Genomic DNA, 16,432 nt, shown 5'->3' with positions numbered 1-16,432 from the left:
ACAGCTGTCCTGTCTACCAGGACTGTGTCCTGTTGTCCTCTCAAGTGTATCTGTGACCCTGGAGCCTCTTCCTTTGTCTGTCCTACACTAAACCTTGAATGCTTCCTTGGGTCTGGATTCCTCTCTCCACAATTACTGTGGAATAAATGGCTTTGCTCTTCTGTGTTACAAGACTCCCAAATTCAAAAAACTGAGACCTCCCTAGGAAGAATGTATGGTCTTCTTTCTCCTTTCATATTCAGGGAATACATGCTTAGTTAAAGCCTTTCAAATTATTGCCTAAAGCATAAATCTTAGAAAATTCAGTGAGGCAGGGTGGGAGAAGACACTGGGCTCTCTCCATTTGGGGCTGCAATGTGTTCTATTCAAATTTATTTGTTGAAATCTTAAAATCCAACCTAGCCCCCAGGAGATCATTAAGGTTAAATGAGGCCATGGTCATGTGGTCTATAAGAACAGAAAAGATATCCTGTTGGTTTTCTCCATACCTAGGCCTTAGGAGTAAGAGAGTCAGCTCCTGAACCAAGCCATGCTATTACACCAAGCTTAGAATTCTAGCACTGTGAGAATTCTAGCACAGGTTTATTTGGCCTCTTGAGTTTGAGGCATTTTGCTACAGCATCTGAGCTGACTGATACATGCCCCAAAATCTATTGTAAACCAAAAGTATCTGCTCACCGTCATGTCACAGACTATTTTAAGATGGTGCAGTTAAGAACATTAGCTATCAGTCTCTATGTACCAAAAACAGTCCCAGCTCTATACACAGATTCTATAGCTCTGCCCTCACAACAGACTTTGGAGGACACACTTTAACTCCTGCCTTCACAATGGAAAGACAGATAGCAGGAGGTACAGGATCAGCCTATATCCCAGCCTTGAGCATAATCCTGAAATATGGAGCATCCCCAATTTCTACAGGGAACACCAAGTCCAACAGGGGTCCACAGCCAAGTGAAGAATGGTAGGTATATTGTGGAGTGCCATAGATACAGTGCAGTTAAATTGTAAACCTTCCCCAAAGGACAGCTGGAGGCAGTGTCTTGAGCCATGTCAGGAATAAAAACAAAAGCAGGGTATCTGGAAGGAATGAAAAAAGGCTGACAAATAAAATATAGAAAAAGTCACCCACCCAGGAAGCCTCCGTGACACTCCAGAGTGTCTAACAACAACAAAAAAGTAAGCAGTAACGCATGTACATTTCACTCATGAGCTAAAAGATTATTTGAGTACAAGCCCCACTTAAAACTTCCATACACCCACCTCCTCTCCAACACATACTGTCACTTGTGGTTTTGATCTTAGCCATTCTGATTGATGTAAGGTGAAATCTCAGGGTCGTTTTGATTTGCATTTCTTCAATCACTAAGGACTTTGAACACTTCTTTAGGTGCTTCTCGGCCATTTGAGATTCCTCAGTTGTGAAATCTTGGTTTAGTTCTATATCCTATGTTTTGATTGGGTTGTTTGGCTTTTTTAGTGATTAGCTTTTTGAGTTCTTCATTTATTTTAGATATTGGTTCTCAATCGGATGTGGGGTTAGTGAAGTTTTTTTTTTCCCAATCTGGTGGGATTGCAAACTGGTACAACGACTCTGGAAATCAATCTTGAGGCTCCTCAGAAAATTGGAAATAGATCTACCTAAAGACCCAGCTATACCACTCTTGGAAATATACCCAAAAGATGCCCCACCATGCCACAGGGACACATGTTCCACTATGTTCATAACGGCCTTATTTGTGATAGCCAGAAGTTGGAAACAACCCAGATGTCCCAGGGAACAGAAGAATGGATACAGAAAATGTGGTTCATTTACACAATGGGATACTACTCAGCTGTTAATAATGAGGACATCCTGAGTTTTGCAGGTAAATGGATGGAACTAGAAAATATCATCCTGAGTGAGGTAACTCAGACCCCAAAGGACATACATGATGTGTGCTCACTAATAAGTGGATGTTAGCCAAAAAAAAAAAAATTAAAAAAAAATAAATAAAAAGTAAGAATACCCAAGATACAGTCCACAGAACTCAAAAAGATCAGCAAGCAGAAGTACCCAAGTGAGGACGCCTCTGTCCCACTTGGGAGAGAGAAGAAAGCAATCACAAGTGGGGAGGGAGGGAAGTACCTGGGAGGGAAAGTGGAAGGGGTGGGGGAGTGGGGGGGCAGAGGGGAACCTGATCTAGTATTGTGTGAGGACAAAGAACTGAAGCCCTGAGGGCTAGCAGAAAGAATGAAAACAGTCAACCTTGGGAGATAGGAGGTTGGGGGACCCTCCAGAATGCTCCAGAGACCTGGGAGGTGAGAGACTCTCAGGACTCATAGGGAGGGACCTTAGATGAAATACCTGACAGTAGGGAGAGGGAACTTATACAGCCTACCTCCAGCAGACAGACAGGGCATCAAATGAGGGAGAGGGGGGCCATTCCACAGTCACATCTCTGACCCATAATTGTTCCTGTCTAAAACAATTACAGGGATGGAAATAGAGAGGGTCCTGAGGAAAAGAAGGTCCAGCGACAGGCCCAAAGTGGGATCCAGCTCAAGAGGAGGTCCCAAGGCCTGACACTATCACTGAGACCATGGAGCACTCACAAAAAGGGACCTAGCATGACTGCACTATGGAAGACCTAACAAGCAGCTGAAAGAGTCAGATGCAGATAGTTGCACCCAACTAATGAACAGAAGCAGCTGACTCCTGTGGTTGAATTGGGGAAAGGCTGAAAGACGCTGAGGAGAGGGATAATCATGTAGGAGGACCAGCAGTCTCAATTAATTTGGACCTCCGAGATCTCTCAAACACTGGACCACCAAATAGGCAGCATACACTAGCTGGTATGAAGCCCCCAACACACATACAGTAGAGGACTGCGGGGTCTGTGTTCATTCAGAGATGATGCACCTAACCCTCAAGAGACTGGAGGCCCCAGGGAGTTTAGAGGTCAGATGGAGTGGGGGGTAGGGAGAAGGTATGGGATATGGAACAGTTGGAGGGTGGATGGGGTGGGAGGGAATAAAATATGGCATGTAAATAAATAAATAAATAAATAAATAAATAAATAAATAAATATTTTTTAACAATTCCACACATAAAAAGGAAACAGATATAGATACAGATAAATAATATGTGCATGTGTGTATATACATGTATATGTGTGTATATATGCATTTGTATATATATGCATATACACATACATATACACATATGTATATATGTGTATATATGTATATAATATATGCATATGTGTGGATATATGTAATACATATATATACACACATACACATGCATACATACTGAGCCTAGACAGAGAACATTAGCTTGCTATTGAAAAGAAATAATGAATTCTAATTCAGGTAATGTAGCTCAAAATTTACCGCTATATTTTAAAATGCTCATGAAAAATGAAATTATGCTAAAGCTTCCTTGGTAAAAAGGCTAAGTAGAATTGCTGTCACTGACAATGGCACTGAGATTGGCTCAGTTAAGATCAAAGGAAGCAGTGCACAGTGCATTACTGATGGCACTCTGCCTGTCTGATCCTTTAAGATGCTCTGTGTTGAGACAGAGGAGGAATGAAAGAGCAAGTTGTCCCACCAGCATTTGGATCCCTATGGGAAGGCCTGCCCTACTGTGCTAGTGATATGCCACTTGCCATAAAACAAGTGATAGAGAAGATGCATATGGGTTGAAGAGAGTGTGTTGAGTTCTCAAAGGTAGTCAGTACTGACAGGCAAAACAGTAGGAGACCAAACACACTTTCTGGGTACAGAAGTAATAACACGTTAATGGACATTATTCAAAATGTTAGGTGGGAAAAACATGTTCTAATCCTCTTGAATGAGACTCTTGGGGTAAGAAATTCCTCTAAGGTGAAGATACTTCATTTTATTTGAATGTGAATTGGATTTTTTTTCCTTCCATTCAAGAAAGCCAATGTTTAAAAAGAGAAATACCACCATTTTTTCTGTCTTTCTTTCTTTGCTGTTGTCTTACTTTCTTTCCTCTTTTTTCTCTCTGAAAATGGTTTCTCTGTGTAGCCCTAGCTGTCCTGGAACTCTCTCTGTAGACCATTCTGTAGACCTAAAGCTCAGAGCTGTGCGTGCCTCTGCCTCTCAAGTGTTGGGATTAAAGGTGGGTGTCACCACTCCCTGTTATTTAACTGGTTTACCTTCTGGGCAATACTTACTTCCTCTACACACACACACACACACACACACACACACACACACACACACACACTCTCTCTCTCAGAGAGAGAGAGAGAGAGAGAGAGAACCCTGAATATCACATTTTAGACTTTTTTCTTACATATATATTTAAATGAATCAAGTTTTTGGGAGTGTTGGGAAATCGATAAGAGGGCTTACACTATACAAGTACTCTGACACTGGGCTGCATCTCCTGCCCAAAGCTGCTTCTTTTTCTTTTCCTTCCATGATTGGGAGGACAGGGGTCTGGAAATAGAGCCTAGGACCTTGCACATGCTAGGCAATCCCTGTATCTCTGAGCCAGCCTCAACTTTTCACTTTCAACTTTATGAAGACATTTCTTTGGTTTAAGCTGGATAGACCAAGACCATCCTAGGTCAGGAACTGTTCCATCTTACCCACCAACTTTGCTCAGGGCTAAGAACTAAGCATCCCAGACTTGTAGTATATCCTTCAGCTTTTGTGAGTTTTCTTCTCTACTTTCTACTTAAACTTTACTCAACTGCTGCTAATAAAATGTGATTTAGAAATAAGGAGAACTCCAGATTAGATGGGCCTCTTTCTTTATCTGCCTTGCTAACCTGTGATGTTAATATGCAAATACTAAAGTCCAATTGTTAGCCTCAGAATGATGTCATGCTTTGCCCTTGGGACTTGGCATCTCTGTGGCTGAGCACTGGCCTATCCATTCTGTAGATTTATCTGTCACATAAGAGACTTGGTTATCTATAAGAGTAATTCCTACAATATGATGTGTCCATGGACCATTTCCAAGCAAGATTGAGCCCATACGTTCAGGCATGCATGCATGTATACATACATACATACAGTTAAAATACTCACACATAAAATAAAAACAAATAGATCTCAAAGTATTTCAAAGAGCCATCAAGCTGTAAATGGCTCTTAAGCTCCAGCTAGTAATTCTAGCAATTACAGGAAGGAGAACCTTTCATAGCCTAGTTAAGAACCATAAACTTAAATCTATTTCTTGATACAAAGATCTCAGATCTCATAGGGGAAAGAATCTTTTGAGCAGGAACAGGCCAAAGGCCTTTTGGGAATGTCAGGACTCATAGGAAGGACAGTCACTATGGTATCTCTGATACCATTGGCTTTCTTCTCATGTTAGCCTCTGAGTACCTTATCACCCCGTCCTACACACCTCCAACACACACACACACACACACACACACACACACACACACACACACAACCACTATTACCAATTTTCCCATAATCCTAGAGAGAGAAGGCTCTTAATTCCATCTCTTTGACCCCACTGGCCACATAAGCACCAATACCAGGCTGTGTACTCTCAGTTTCAAGTGACCTCAGATCAGATGACAACCCCTGTTCAACACAAAGTTCTACTGTTTACCCATGACCCCAAAGACCACACTGCTCAACCATTCCTGCCACACCAGACCCTGCTGAGGAGAGTCATCCTCACCCTCAGAGGAGGTCACAATCTAGGTCTAATATGTGGAGCTATTCATTGCTTGATTCCTCAGTCTCTTCACAGCCCATGTATGTCACCCAGGGGCTCAGGAAAGGACCCACAATATCAGCATGAAAAATCACACAGCTCCCTTGCAGCCTTCTTCCTAATGGTCTCCCTGCTCTTTTGGTCCACCCTCCACACCTAGTTTCTAAAACTTAAGATATACAACTGAAAGATCCCAAGGTTTTAAGTAGACTGTCCTGATGTAAGATATACAAGGGTAAAATCACAAGTTTTAGGGCATGAGAAGAGACAAGGAACTCCCTCATCATCCCTGTTCCATGAATATGTAGACGTGTGTAATTTCCAATTATCAGCTTCTTCAATTAAAGATTTGAGACAAGGTGGGAAATCAGGCCTGTATTAATTAAATAACTAGCAAAATACGCAATAGACAGTGAATATTGAGTGAAGTCTAGGTCCTCTGAACTAACACAAGGAAACTTTTTATCCATTTAAATAATGTACTACTATACAGCTGGGCAGCAATTAGACAGGCCTTAGTATCCTAATTAGTATCAGGAAGGCTGCAGGAGTTAATGCTACACACCACAGTCATCTCACTGAATCCCGAGTTATGTGAGATGGCCATGGATGCATCAGAGGGAAAGACAAGTGGATGGGAAGACTAATTCCTGTATCCTTCAGGTTCTTCAACCACACTCTGCTCAGTCTGGTAGCTTATAATAAGTGTTCTGTTCATTTGCGTAGGTCTGTGGTCAACTAAAGGTTTTGTTTCCAGACTATAGGTTGGGTCTAGGTTTGCTCAGTGTGTCTTTCCAGTTATTTTCATAGTTGATGGCAAACTTACAAAGGCAGTGAGTAGAAACACATGGTGCTTCAGGTCTTGACCTAGAATTGATAGGTTGTCACTTCTGCTCACATATCATTGGACAAAGCATTAATGGCCAAGGCCAAGGGCAGCAGATAAGAGGAAAGTATTCCTCCCATACAGGAGTTTCCACAGCAAGGACAAAGATAAGGGAAAATACACTCTGACACACTTCTCCCAAACGTTGGATTCCAGACATAGTGAAACTTCCTAACAGTTTTTAAAAATCTCATCTCTCATGTATAAATAGTCCTATTTACTTCTATGACCCTCTTGTTTTAGGTCTATTCAAATAAATTTGGACAAAATGATCATTTCAGAAAGCAGATGGCAGGGAAAGAAAGCAGACTTTGAAGTTACTGTGAAAACTCTTGGCTCTGTGGGCAACCTAACACTGTTTTCTGGGCCTCAGAGTCCATAGGGAGTGGCCTCTATGGTGTGCCCAGAGGCTTTGAGAAGTAGTTATAGTTTGTACCACTTTCCTCATTTATAATGGTTAATACTGTTTGTCAGTGTCCTCACAGGATGTAGAATCTCCAAAGAAACTAGGAAGGAAGGAAGGAAGGAAGGAAGGAAGGAAGGAAGGAAGGAAGGAAGGAAGGAAGGAAGGAAGGAAGGAAATGCTAGCTAAGAACCTACACTCATCTCTCTTCTTCCTCACTGTGGATGCAATAGGTCCAGCTGCCTCAAAGTCTAACCACCATGCCTTCTCCACTATGCTGAACTGTAGCCTAAAACTGTGAACTAAAACAATCCTCTGTTTTCTTACTTTGCTTTTGTCTGATCTTTTGTTATAGCAGCAAGTAAACCCACACATCTTTATTGTGATCTTCAGAACTTCAGCCAAAGGCATTCTTTCTTCTACTGCCTTTCTTTGCTTCCAGGTCATTACTACACTAATGCAAGGCCCCGGAAATTGCTTCCAAAGAGCAATGCTCAGAAGGCATTTTCTCAAAACAGGAGATGCCATGGTATGAACAGAGAAATTCAGAATCCATGAGATGTCCACTTCAAGTGAATGTGACAAATGGTAAAGTCAGAAACAATAATGAAAAATAAACAAACCACAAGTGTTTGGCTTTCAAAGCTGTTTCGAAACATATTGCCTAAGCATTTTCCATAAGTGAAATTAATTAAAATTTTTCCTTTTCTTTAAAAGTAACTAAAAATAAACTTTGAGTGTGTCTGAAGACAAGAAACATTCATGCAGTAACAGAAACAACCCAGAGAACATGACCACAGTCAGGTAGCTAGCCATATCCAAAATTCAAATGACATTTATAGGTTTTGTTCTGGATATTTAGCACTGCAGAGAATTTTTAAACACATTGGCTAAATATCTAGTTAACTACATTACAAACATCTTTTAACTACAAATTACAAAATTTGTTATAGGCAGGTTCAGATTTATGTAAAATACAGATTGAACGCTCATAATTTTTATAAATCTTGATGTAGCTTCTTATTGACTTTTAATTTTTATTAATTGATTTATTTTATGTGTATGGATGTTTTGCCTACATGGATGTATTGGTACAATATGTGTGTCGGATGCCTGTAGAGGCCAATACAAGGCATCTGATAAGTAATATTGGAGTTCTAGACCATTGTGAGCCATTATATGGCTGCTGAGAATCAAACCCAAGTCTTCTGGAAGAGTACTCAATGTTCTCAACTACTGAGATGTCACCCAGCCTTTTGATATATATATATAATGTTTGCACTTGGGTTAAATGAGGATAACTGAAGTGATCAAAAACATATGTACATTATTTTAGAATAACATAGAATTTATGGGAACACTACTTTAGGCATCAAAATAACCCAGTGTCATGACGATGCAAGCCACTAAGGAGGACTCCATGAAAGGGTAGATAACTGTCATGGCAGCAGTTACAACAGGGAGAAATCTCCTTTCAGTTTTATAGACTTGTAGCGGCCCAAACATACTTCTGAGAAGAGCTATGTCATAATTTTAAAATTCCTGCTAGAAGGAGGTAGGTTCTGATAGGAGGAAAAGTTGGGGAACACACTCAGGAACTGGCTGCTAAAGTCACAGACCACATCTTTGCCTCCCCTAGAAGTGCTACCCAATGGGAAAGTTGCGAGACAGAGAGCATTGTGACCACATGTCTTCTCATCAAAGTAAAGTCCTGGTAAATATCAAAAGTAAATGGCCAACCCAGAATCTGTCTCTGTGTCCAGTCCCCAGCCTCACTCACCCCCACAGCAAAGGTCTTTTCTAATTCCTCAGCCAATTGTGCACAACCCAACTGAAAGACCTGCAGGCTTTAGGGATGAATTTCTTTGTGAGCTTTGCTATCTGTGGTTCTTGATTTTTGTAAGGACTGACTGCTGCTAAAGGCCTAGCATCTGAGAAGTAAGTTTGAAGAAAACAGACCCAGTTCACAGCTTCAAGGAACTGGTATCCCAGAAATGGTCAGCTTCCTCAGAGCAACAAGAAACTGGCTTCCCTTACATTCACTTCCTGTCTTCTCCCTGCATCATCTTTCTTATAGAAACCCCCAAACAAAGATAAGAAGGGGAAAACTGACTGTACATAGGGAAATTTGTACCTTACCACAATGGCAAGATTGGCACTGTGTAGAGCTGTTATGGGAATGGGTGATTCTTTGATACAAGAAACCATCAAGGTGTAGTTTAAGAAGAGAACTGAACACATTTGCAGGGCAGGTGCACTGAAGTTTATTCCTTGGCCAATTTGCTTGTACTTCCCTTTCTTTTTCTGCCATTCCTGCTTTCCTCTTCTCCATCCTCACCTTTCTGAAAAACTGAAGACACAATATACACTAACACTCAAACTAGATGAAACATTACACATATATAAGTCATACATTGCACATACTGGGAATCCAGACATGCTACATACAGACTGTAGAATACTGGTTCACACCAAGACTCGAACATACATATTAACCTCATTTTCTCTCTAAAGAAATGATCATAAAAGCAAGCAAACTTATATATACCTAACTGCATTCAAACACAGGCCATGATTCTTATCCCAGTGCCCCCTGTGGCTATGGCCCCCTGTGGTTCCTCCAAGGTTCTAAAGATTAAACAGTCAGTAGCCAACTTTGTGTGTGTGCATGTAAACAAGAGAGCTCAGCTTTAAATAATTATGTCAAAGAAATGACAACTGTGCTCTTTGCCAGAACAGGGATGAATAATTACAAAGCCAGGACATAATTAAGCAATTGTGACTGTCGGGATGCTGAGCTGCTTCTCTGATGTGCAGGGCTGGTGTGTCGCCATCCGCACCCTCCTGGACAGCCTTCTGTGTTCCTTTGATCTACATCCCCAGTGCAGCAATAGGGGTCATGGTCTGGTCATTCCAGGTGCCTTTCACTGGGGGCCTTCAGCTTCTCAGTATCTAGTTTGGTGTTCTCTTTGTTGATGGTGGCATGATTCAATGGCCAATATTTGACAAGGCTATGGATTTTCCTTAAAATTCAGGGAAATGAACAAATCTTAGCTGTCACGGGTCCATTAAGTGTACACATACACACACACATACACACATACACACTACAGACAGACACATGTGAACGAGCACACACATACACAGAGAAAGAGAGAGAGAGAGAGAGACAGAGAGAGAGACAGAGACAGAGAGAGACAGAGAGAGACAGAGAGAGAATGTGTGTGCCCTGGTGTGCTTGTGTACCTAGAAGAGCCCACTGTAGCATTACCTATCTGTTTCACATGGATGTGAACATCCTTCCATTCAAGGATTCAAACTCAAAAGACAGGCAGCTTTGAAACAACAGAAACCAAAGAGCGGTCACAGAGGCAAAATGTGTCATCAGGAGCAAGAACTAGAGAGAACTTGGATTCCAGTGTCCAGGCCTGCCAGGTATCAAATCAAACCTTGGTGACATAGAGGGTTGATTAGTTCCTGGCTGATTTTGCATTTGCGTCAGCCGAGAACACCCAGCCTGCCCATTCCCTACCTCGAAGGCAAGGGCTATGATTGGAGAGGCATTTTCCATTCTCCCAAATACTTTATGTCAGGAATAAAATGAAAACAGCTCCCCAAATCACAGCCTCCTTGATCATCCATCAGAACATTGTGCTGAATAAGCACAACAGGCCCCTGCTGCCCCAGAAAGGACAGAAGCCAACTTGAGATTCTGATTCTTTTATGAAAAATAGGTCTTCAGCTAGTGTGTGCAGTGCAGCTCCAGCAATGTGAAGGAAGAAAATTGCTCTCCACTTAGAGGCCGACTCAAGGTGTGTACATGCCTCCCAGGACATGCATATGTATATATACACGCAGATAAGGAAAATATATCTGCATGGGAACAAACATGTGTCTGTACACACAGCAAATAGGCAAAAGGCAGCTGTCTGAATGCCAGTTTATTAATTCAGCAAAGAGCTCATTTGGGTCCCTTCTATCTGCAAGAAAAATACCACTGTGTATCTCAGAAAATAACAGACAAAAGGGAATCTCCCACCATTCAGCAGGCGTGCGGTATGATAAACCAGTAACAGCATGGATTCTTCTTGGGTTCTTGAAGGATCATTACATAAAATCCCTTAAACAGAACTCCAAGAACCCTGGTTTGGGTCCTAACTGCACCTCATCAGAACCTTAGGCTTCTGACCCTCCCAGACTCCTCAAGCACAAAGCAACAGAAGGGATCTCCTACTAGGAAATCTCAAGGCACCACAGAAACGGAAGCCAAGATCCCCAGGCTTCTCTGTCAAGGGCATTTTTGTCTCCCTTCTCAAATAATTAATGAGCATTTTTAAGTGTAATACAGTTAGTAAGGGCATTAGAGTCAATCACAGAAGCATGTGCTAATTCTATAATTGATTAGAAGCTAATTGGGAACGCTGAGGAGGAGCCCTTCTGCTCGTGTTGCTAATGACTCGGACAGCTGATGGCAGGGTTTAAGGAACCCATCGCCATCATGTTCAAAGGCAGGAGGAGATTCCACCTCTCCCTATCCCCATGCAGAAAAACAGTCCGTTCTCACTCAGGCTCCCCTGAGAAGTTTCAACTGTGTCAAGACATCTCCAGGGGAAATATTGATCTCTCTCCAGGGCTACAACAGCAGAGTTGTTGAAGAAGAGACTAGGCCCCATTTCAGACATAAGGCTAAAATTCCAGCTCAGGAATTCATGACCCAGTGACTTTAGGCAGCTTCACAAACTGCTTTGGGACTGAACCCCATCATATGTAAAAGGTGTCAGTGGGTCCCTCCTTCTATGCGTACAGGGCTCAGAGCCAGGCACATACAGAGTACAGCATCCCAGGACACGAACAACACAGTTAGTACGTCTTCAGCGTTCTATCAGCAGCCTTACAGTTTCCAATCCCCAAGCAAATGAGGGCAAGATAAATCAAGATCTGTTTTGTGCAGTGCAGACATGAATGTGGGCAAGGCAGGATGGCCAGTAACTGACCCCAGGGTCTCACAAAGACTTCATCTGCTGTACTTGGCTGGGGTTGGTGATATTGGCTGTCTCTGAAGTCCTAAGAAAGGAGGAGAAAAAAAAAGAGAGAAAGGAAGGAAAAAACAGAAAGAAAAGAAGCCAGGAGATAAATTCTTTCATTTGGACAAAATGGCCAAAGCTGGAATAACTAAAGGCAGTCATGTGCATTCTGTCAGGCCTGTGCTCCAATAAGGAGAACTGTTAACACTTTAATAGCTATGAAATGAATCACTCAATTAATTCTCCACATGCTGAAACAGGTAACAATACATTTATCTGCCAGAATTATACCCTCCATATCATATATTTCCACAACTGTTAGCAATTTCATTCAGCATAACAGGAAATCAGTCGCACCTCATGGATTCAGGGAAGGAAAGTGGCCTGAGGTCTGCTGCCAACAGTGGAACTTGATGGAAGAGGTTTCATTGTTCTGCTCTGTTTTGGCTTTGTTTGGCTTTGCTTCCCTGCTTAATCACTTCCAATGCATGTACAGAGGGCTATAAGTCACCGGGTGAGGACAAACTAGACCTTCAGGATTCCTGTGCCAGCATTTTCAACCTAGAGCTGCAATTCCATAGGCAGTGACTAAGGAGCCCCACAGTGCTCCAGGGTAATGAAGTTTCTAGAAAGGGGTCATCATCAGGGTCACTGAATCTAGTCCCCGGGCTCAGACTTCTTAGAAGGGCCCAATGTCTCCCAGAGAGATTATTGCAAACATCCTTAAAACCTCCTTGTGTCTGAATCCAAGATTCCAAACCTACTGTCACCAACTGAACGCAGGGAGCACATAGCAGCCCCAGCTCAGATTGTTTGGAAACACTGCATACTGTGCCAACATCACCTCAGGGAACTGAAGAGCCTTCATCTCTGAGAGAAGAAAATTACCCCCTCTTAGTAGCAAGAAACAAGAGCCCCCTCCAAAGGGTGAGAGGAATTGTATCTACCTGAGAAACACAAAATTCTCAGTGTGTTCTTTTTCAGTTCCAGAACCGCTTGGGAAAAATGCATTGAGGATGCCTAAAACTTACCTGTTGAACTTCACTGAGCTTCACTCATGGTTCTCTGTGCCTTAGTTACTTTTCTACTCTTCTGCTAGTATGCCATGACCATGATGACTTATCTATGAAAAGCAGTTTCTAGCAGGCTTAGAGTTTCAGAGGGTGAGTCTGTGACCATCCTGACAGGGAGCATGACAGCAGACAGGCATGGTGCTGGAACAGTAGCTGAGGGCTTAGGTCCTGATTCACAAGCACAAAGCAGAGGTGAAAGGGTAACCTCAAAACCCACTCTCGTACTGGCACATTCTTCCAACAAGGCCACATTTCCCAATCTTTCCTAAACAGTTCCACCACGTGGAGGCCAGTATTCAACACATATGCCTATGGGGGTCATTCTCATTTAAACTGCCAGGTTTGTTATAAATGAGTCTCCTTAAACAGAGTGATAGGGAGACCTAAATTATAGGCAGTCAATTCCAGGACTGGTCCAGCCCTATATCTATGACTGAACCCTGGTGTGAGATCACGTCTACTTTCTAAATACACAGGAAGATATCATCCATGCCCTGCAGAGAAACCAGTGAAGTAAGATATAAATCCCACATGAAAACCAAACAGTAGCAGCTCACCTTGGGTTTCGCCACCTTCATGAAGGCCCCTCTGACCAATGCCTCCTCCCGTTCTTGTCTGGTGACTTTCTGGGCATCCAGAAACTTCAAATTGGGCAGCTTGTGCAGAACAAAGCACCTGGGACAAAAAGGCAGACACAACTTGGGAAAGCTGGAGTCACAGCCTCAGGGATTTCAGCAGTATGTCTGAACCTCGAGAATCTACACAATAAGGCTTTAAAGGGTTTAGATCTTAGCCACTGCCTCCCCCCACCACTACCCAAAATACCCACCCTACACACACACAGGAGAAATGTGAAGGGTTGTACTTTATACAAACATACAACCAAATGTGAGTCATGATTACACTTGACTCAAGGCTAGAATCACACCTCATTAGATTTAGCCAGCCAGTAGGATCCTGTCAAAGTATTTCTTTCTCCCATTCTAGGAAAGAGGCCTTGCTTCAGCATGGAAAGTTCTCTGTAAAACTACTCTAAACCTTGATCAGACGTACCATATATGTACCTGCCATTCCTGGGAGGTAGCTATATCATTCTCTTCATTGATACAATAGATTGGCAATTTGGAACTTAGGCTATAGGACAGAATTTCCCAGGTAGGACCTAAAATGAGCCCCCATAAGCTAGCTGACTTTGGCATAGAAGGAGGGCACAGCATGTGGCTGAGAAATGTTCCACTGAAGACTGGGCTCCTGGGAGTTCCAGGGTTCCCAGGGCCTCCTCCCACATCTACAAGGTAATTTCATATCACCAAGTAAACTTTATAAGCTTTTCCAGGTAAAAGAGCCGACTCTCAAGCACTTTTTGTCATCATTTCTGGGTAATTTCCACAATGTATCATGGTGATGATCTTTGTCAAGGATCCCCAAATACTCAGTTTCCTCTATTCTCCTTGAAAAATCATTAGTACTCATTATAGATCACCACGAACTGCCCTCCATCAGGTGTATAAAAAGGGTATTGACAAGAGGACACACTTGGCCAGGGCATATGTTTATAAATGTATACGTGTATAGATACTGGTCTATACTTCTTGTCAGCAACAGTCATCAGTCTAGTTATTTCCCATCAAGACCACACTCTCTACCAACTGAATGAGCAATTGTCCCTACCCTCTTTTGCTTTGGAAGAAGAGATAATCACCCAATGCCAATAGAAATGAACAACCTCTAAAGAAACCTCCCACTTCCTTGCAGCTACCTTCTTCTAATTCTCTCATCTTCCAAATCTCAGCCTCAGGAAACATTCCTTCTTTCTTCTAGCCCACACTACTTTCTTCATTCTAAATATTCTAGAATACACTATCAGCATCAGCATCCAGTCCAACAAACTGCCATTTCAGTTATTTTCTTGCTCTTAAAGTAGTGAACATCCTCATCTAAGCTACAACTTTCTCAAAGGTTTACCTTCATTATATCTTGGAAACCAAAGCAAGAATGAATTAAGTAGCCTATTCATTCATTTCAGCTGCACAAATAGTTCTTGAATTCCTACTATGTGTCACGATCTGGGGATACAGAAATGATGGTGATACCTCTCCATTCTCAAAGAGGTTCTTACTGTAATGGGGAATATTTCTTGACACATGACTAACCAGAAATCAGTGAGGCCAAGTTATGCACCGGAGTGGTTATACAAATACAGAGACCAGCCAAAAAACTAAAGGGAAGAAGAGAAATATGCCATCTCAAACAGGCTTCAAAGAACCAAATTCAAAAGCAACTCACTTAAGATTTTATCAGTGTAGATATTCCTGGACATCCACTGTGTGTCCCTCCCCACTGGAGTCCAGGGTTCCCAGGGCCTCCTCCCACATCTACAAGGTAATTTCATATCACCAAGTAAACTTTATAAGCTTTTCCAGGCAAAAGACCCAACCATTACTCAAGAGCCTGAGACAGCATTCTAAAGCCCCCTGCTCCTGTACTCTTAAACTCAAAGCACATTCAAATTATTTGGCAATTAACTTCAATTAATTCGCTTATGAATTAATATATTACTTCCTGTACACGAGCAAGTGCTTGGGCTTTGGACACAGGTCAAAGGCCAATATCCCAGATCCCATCCACCCCTTCCACTTTACTAAGGTTGGGTTTCTGGATTTTGCAGTGCTTTGTACTTTTGGGCTCCAGTCTCTGCCTTGTATCTTTCCATAGGAGTGCCTAGGATTACAGACATGGGCCATCAAGGTATCAGGGATGTAACTCAGGTCTTCAGGTTTGTGAGGGTCCCTGAAATTCCCTTTACAGTCTATCCGAAGGCCAGAGGGATACTCCCAATCTTTTTCTCCCTTTCTCCTACATCCATCCCTCCTTCCTACTTGCTCCCTGGCCTCAATCTATCCCCTGCTTTCCTTTTCTCCCAAAGGCTGTCCCTCCTTAGCCTCCATCCCCGAGTACCTCCGATCTTATCGAAAACGAGGCAAAGGGCCCAAGCATTCCTTCTTACCCTTTAGCAGAATTCCCACCGGCCTCAGACTGTCACAGAAAACTTCCATCTCCTGCTTCTACAGGCAAAGCCTTGATGACAACAGATTCTTTCAAATAAAGACATGCACAGACAGAAACAATATGTCAGGAGTGACGCTCAAAGGAATAAAGACACCCACTAAGTGTAGGGTGGGAAAAGATGAATATTCAGGTGAGGACAACATCAGTATTAGAAAATCAGCCAATGTTTAATGATGAAGTGAAAGATGCCTTCACGGGGCTGCCAGGAAGCACAGTGACAACAGACCGTGCATTGTCATTTCGCCTAGCTTTGGATCACAGCTCTGAAATCAAAGGAGA

The 16,432-nt window shown here is 42.4% G+C and overlaps 1 protein-coding gene across 2 annotated transcripts in view; it reads right to left on the bottom strand.

Annotated features, from left to right (window-relative positions):
* The window catches only part of Lrmda (leucine rich melanocyte differentiation associated), a 1,019,887-nt gene that overhangs the window by 420,335 nt on the left and 583,120 nt on the right, over nucleotides 1-16,432 (bottom strand). The window contains exons 4-5 of one of the 2 annotated variants that reach the window (XM_029469306.1): nucleotides 13,642-13,759; nucleotides 10,912-12,051 (exon numbers count right to left, since the gene is read on the bottom strand). In XM_029469306.1, the coding sequence (XP_029325166.1) occupies nucleotides 11,848-12,051; nucleotides 13,642-13,759 (322 nt within the window). In that variant the 3' untranslated portion in view covers nucleotides 10,912-11,847. Of the gene's footprint in view, nucleotides 1-10,911; nucleotides 12,052-13,641; nucleotides 13,760-16,432 lie in introns of those variants that run through there. The other variant, XM_029469305.1, reaches the window with a different exon arrangement.

Source organism: Mus caroli, chromosome 14 (genome assembly GCF_900094665.2).
Source record: "Mus caroli chromosome 14, CAROLI_EIJ_v1.1, whole genome shotgun sequence".
Lineage (NCBI taxonomy): Eukaryota > Metazoa > Chordata > Mammalia > Rodentia > Muridae > Mus > Mus caroli.
This window is presented reverse-complemented; position numbering and strand designations above follow the sequence as displayed.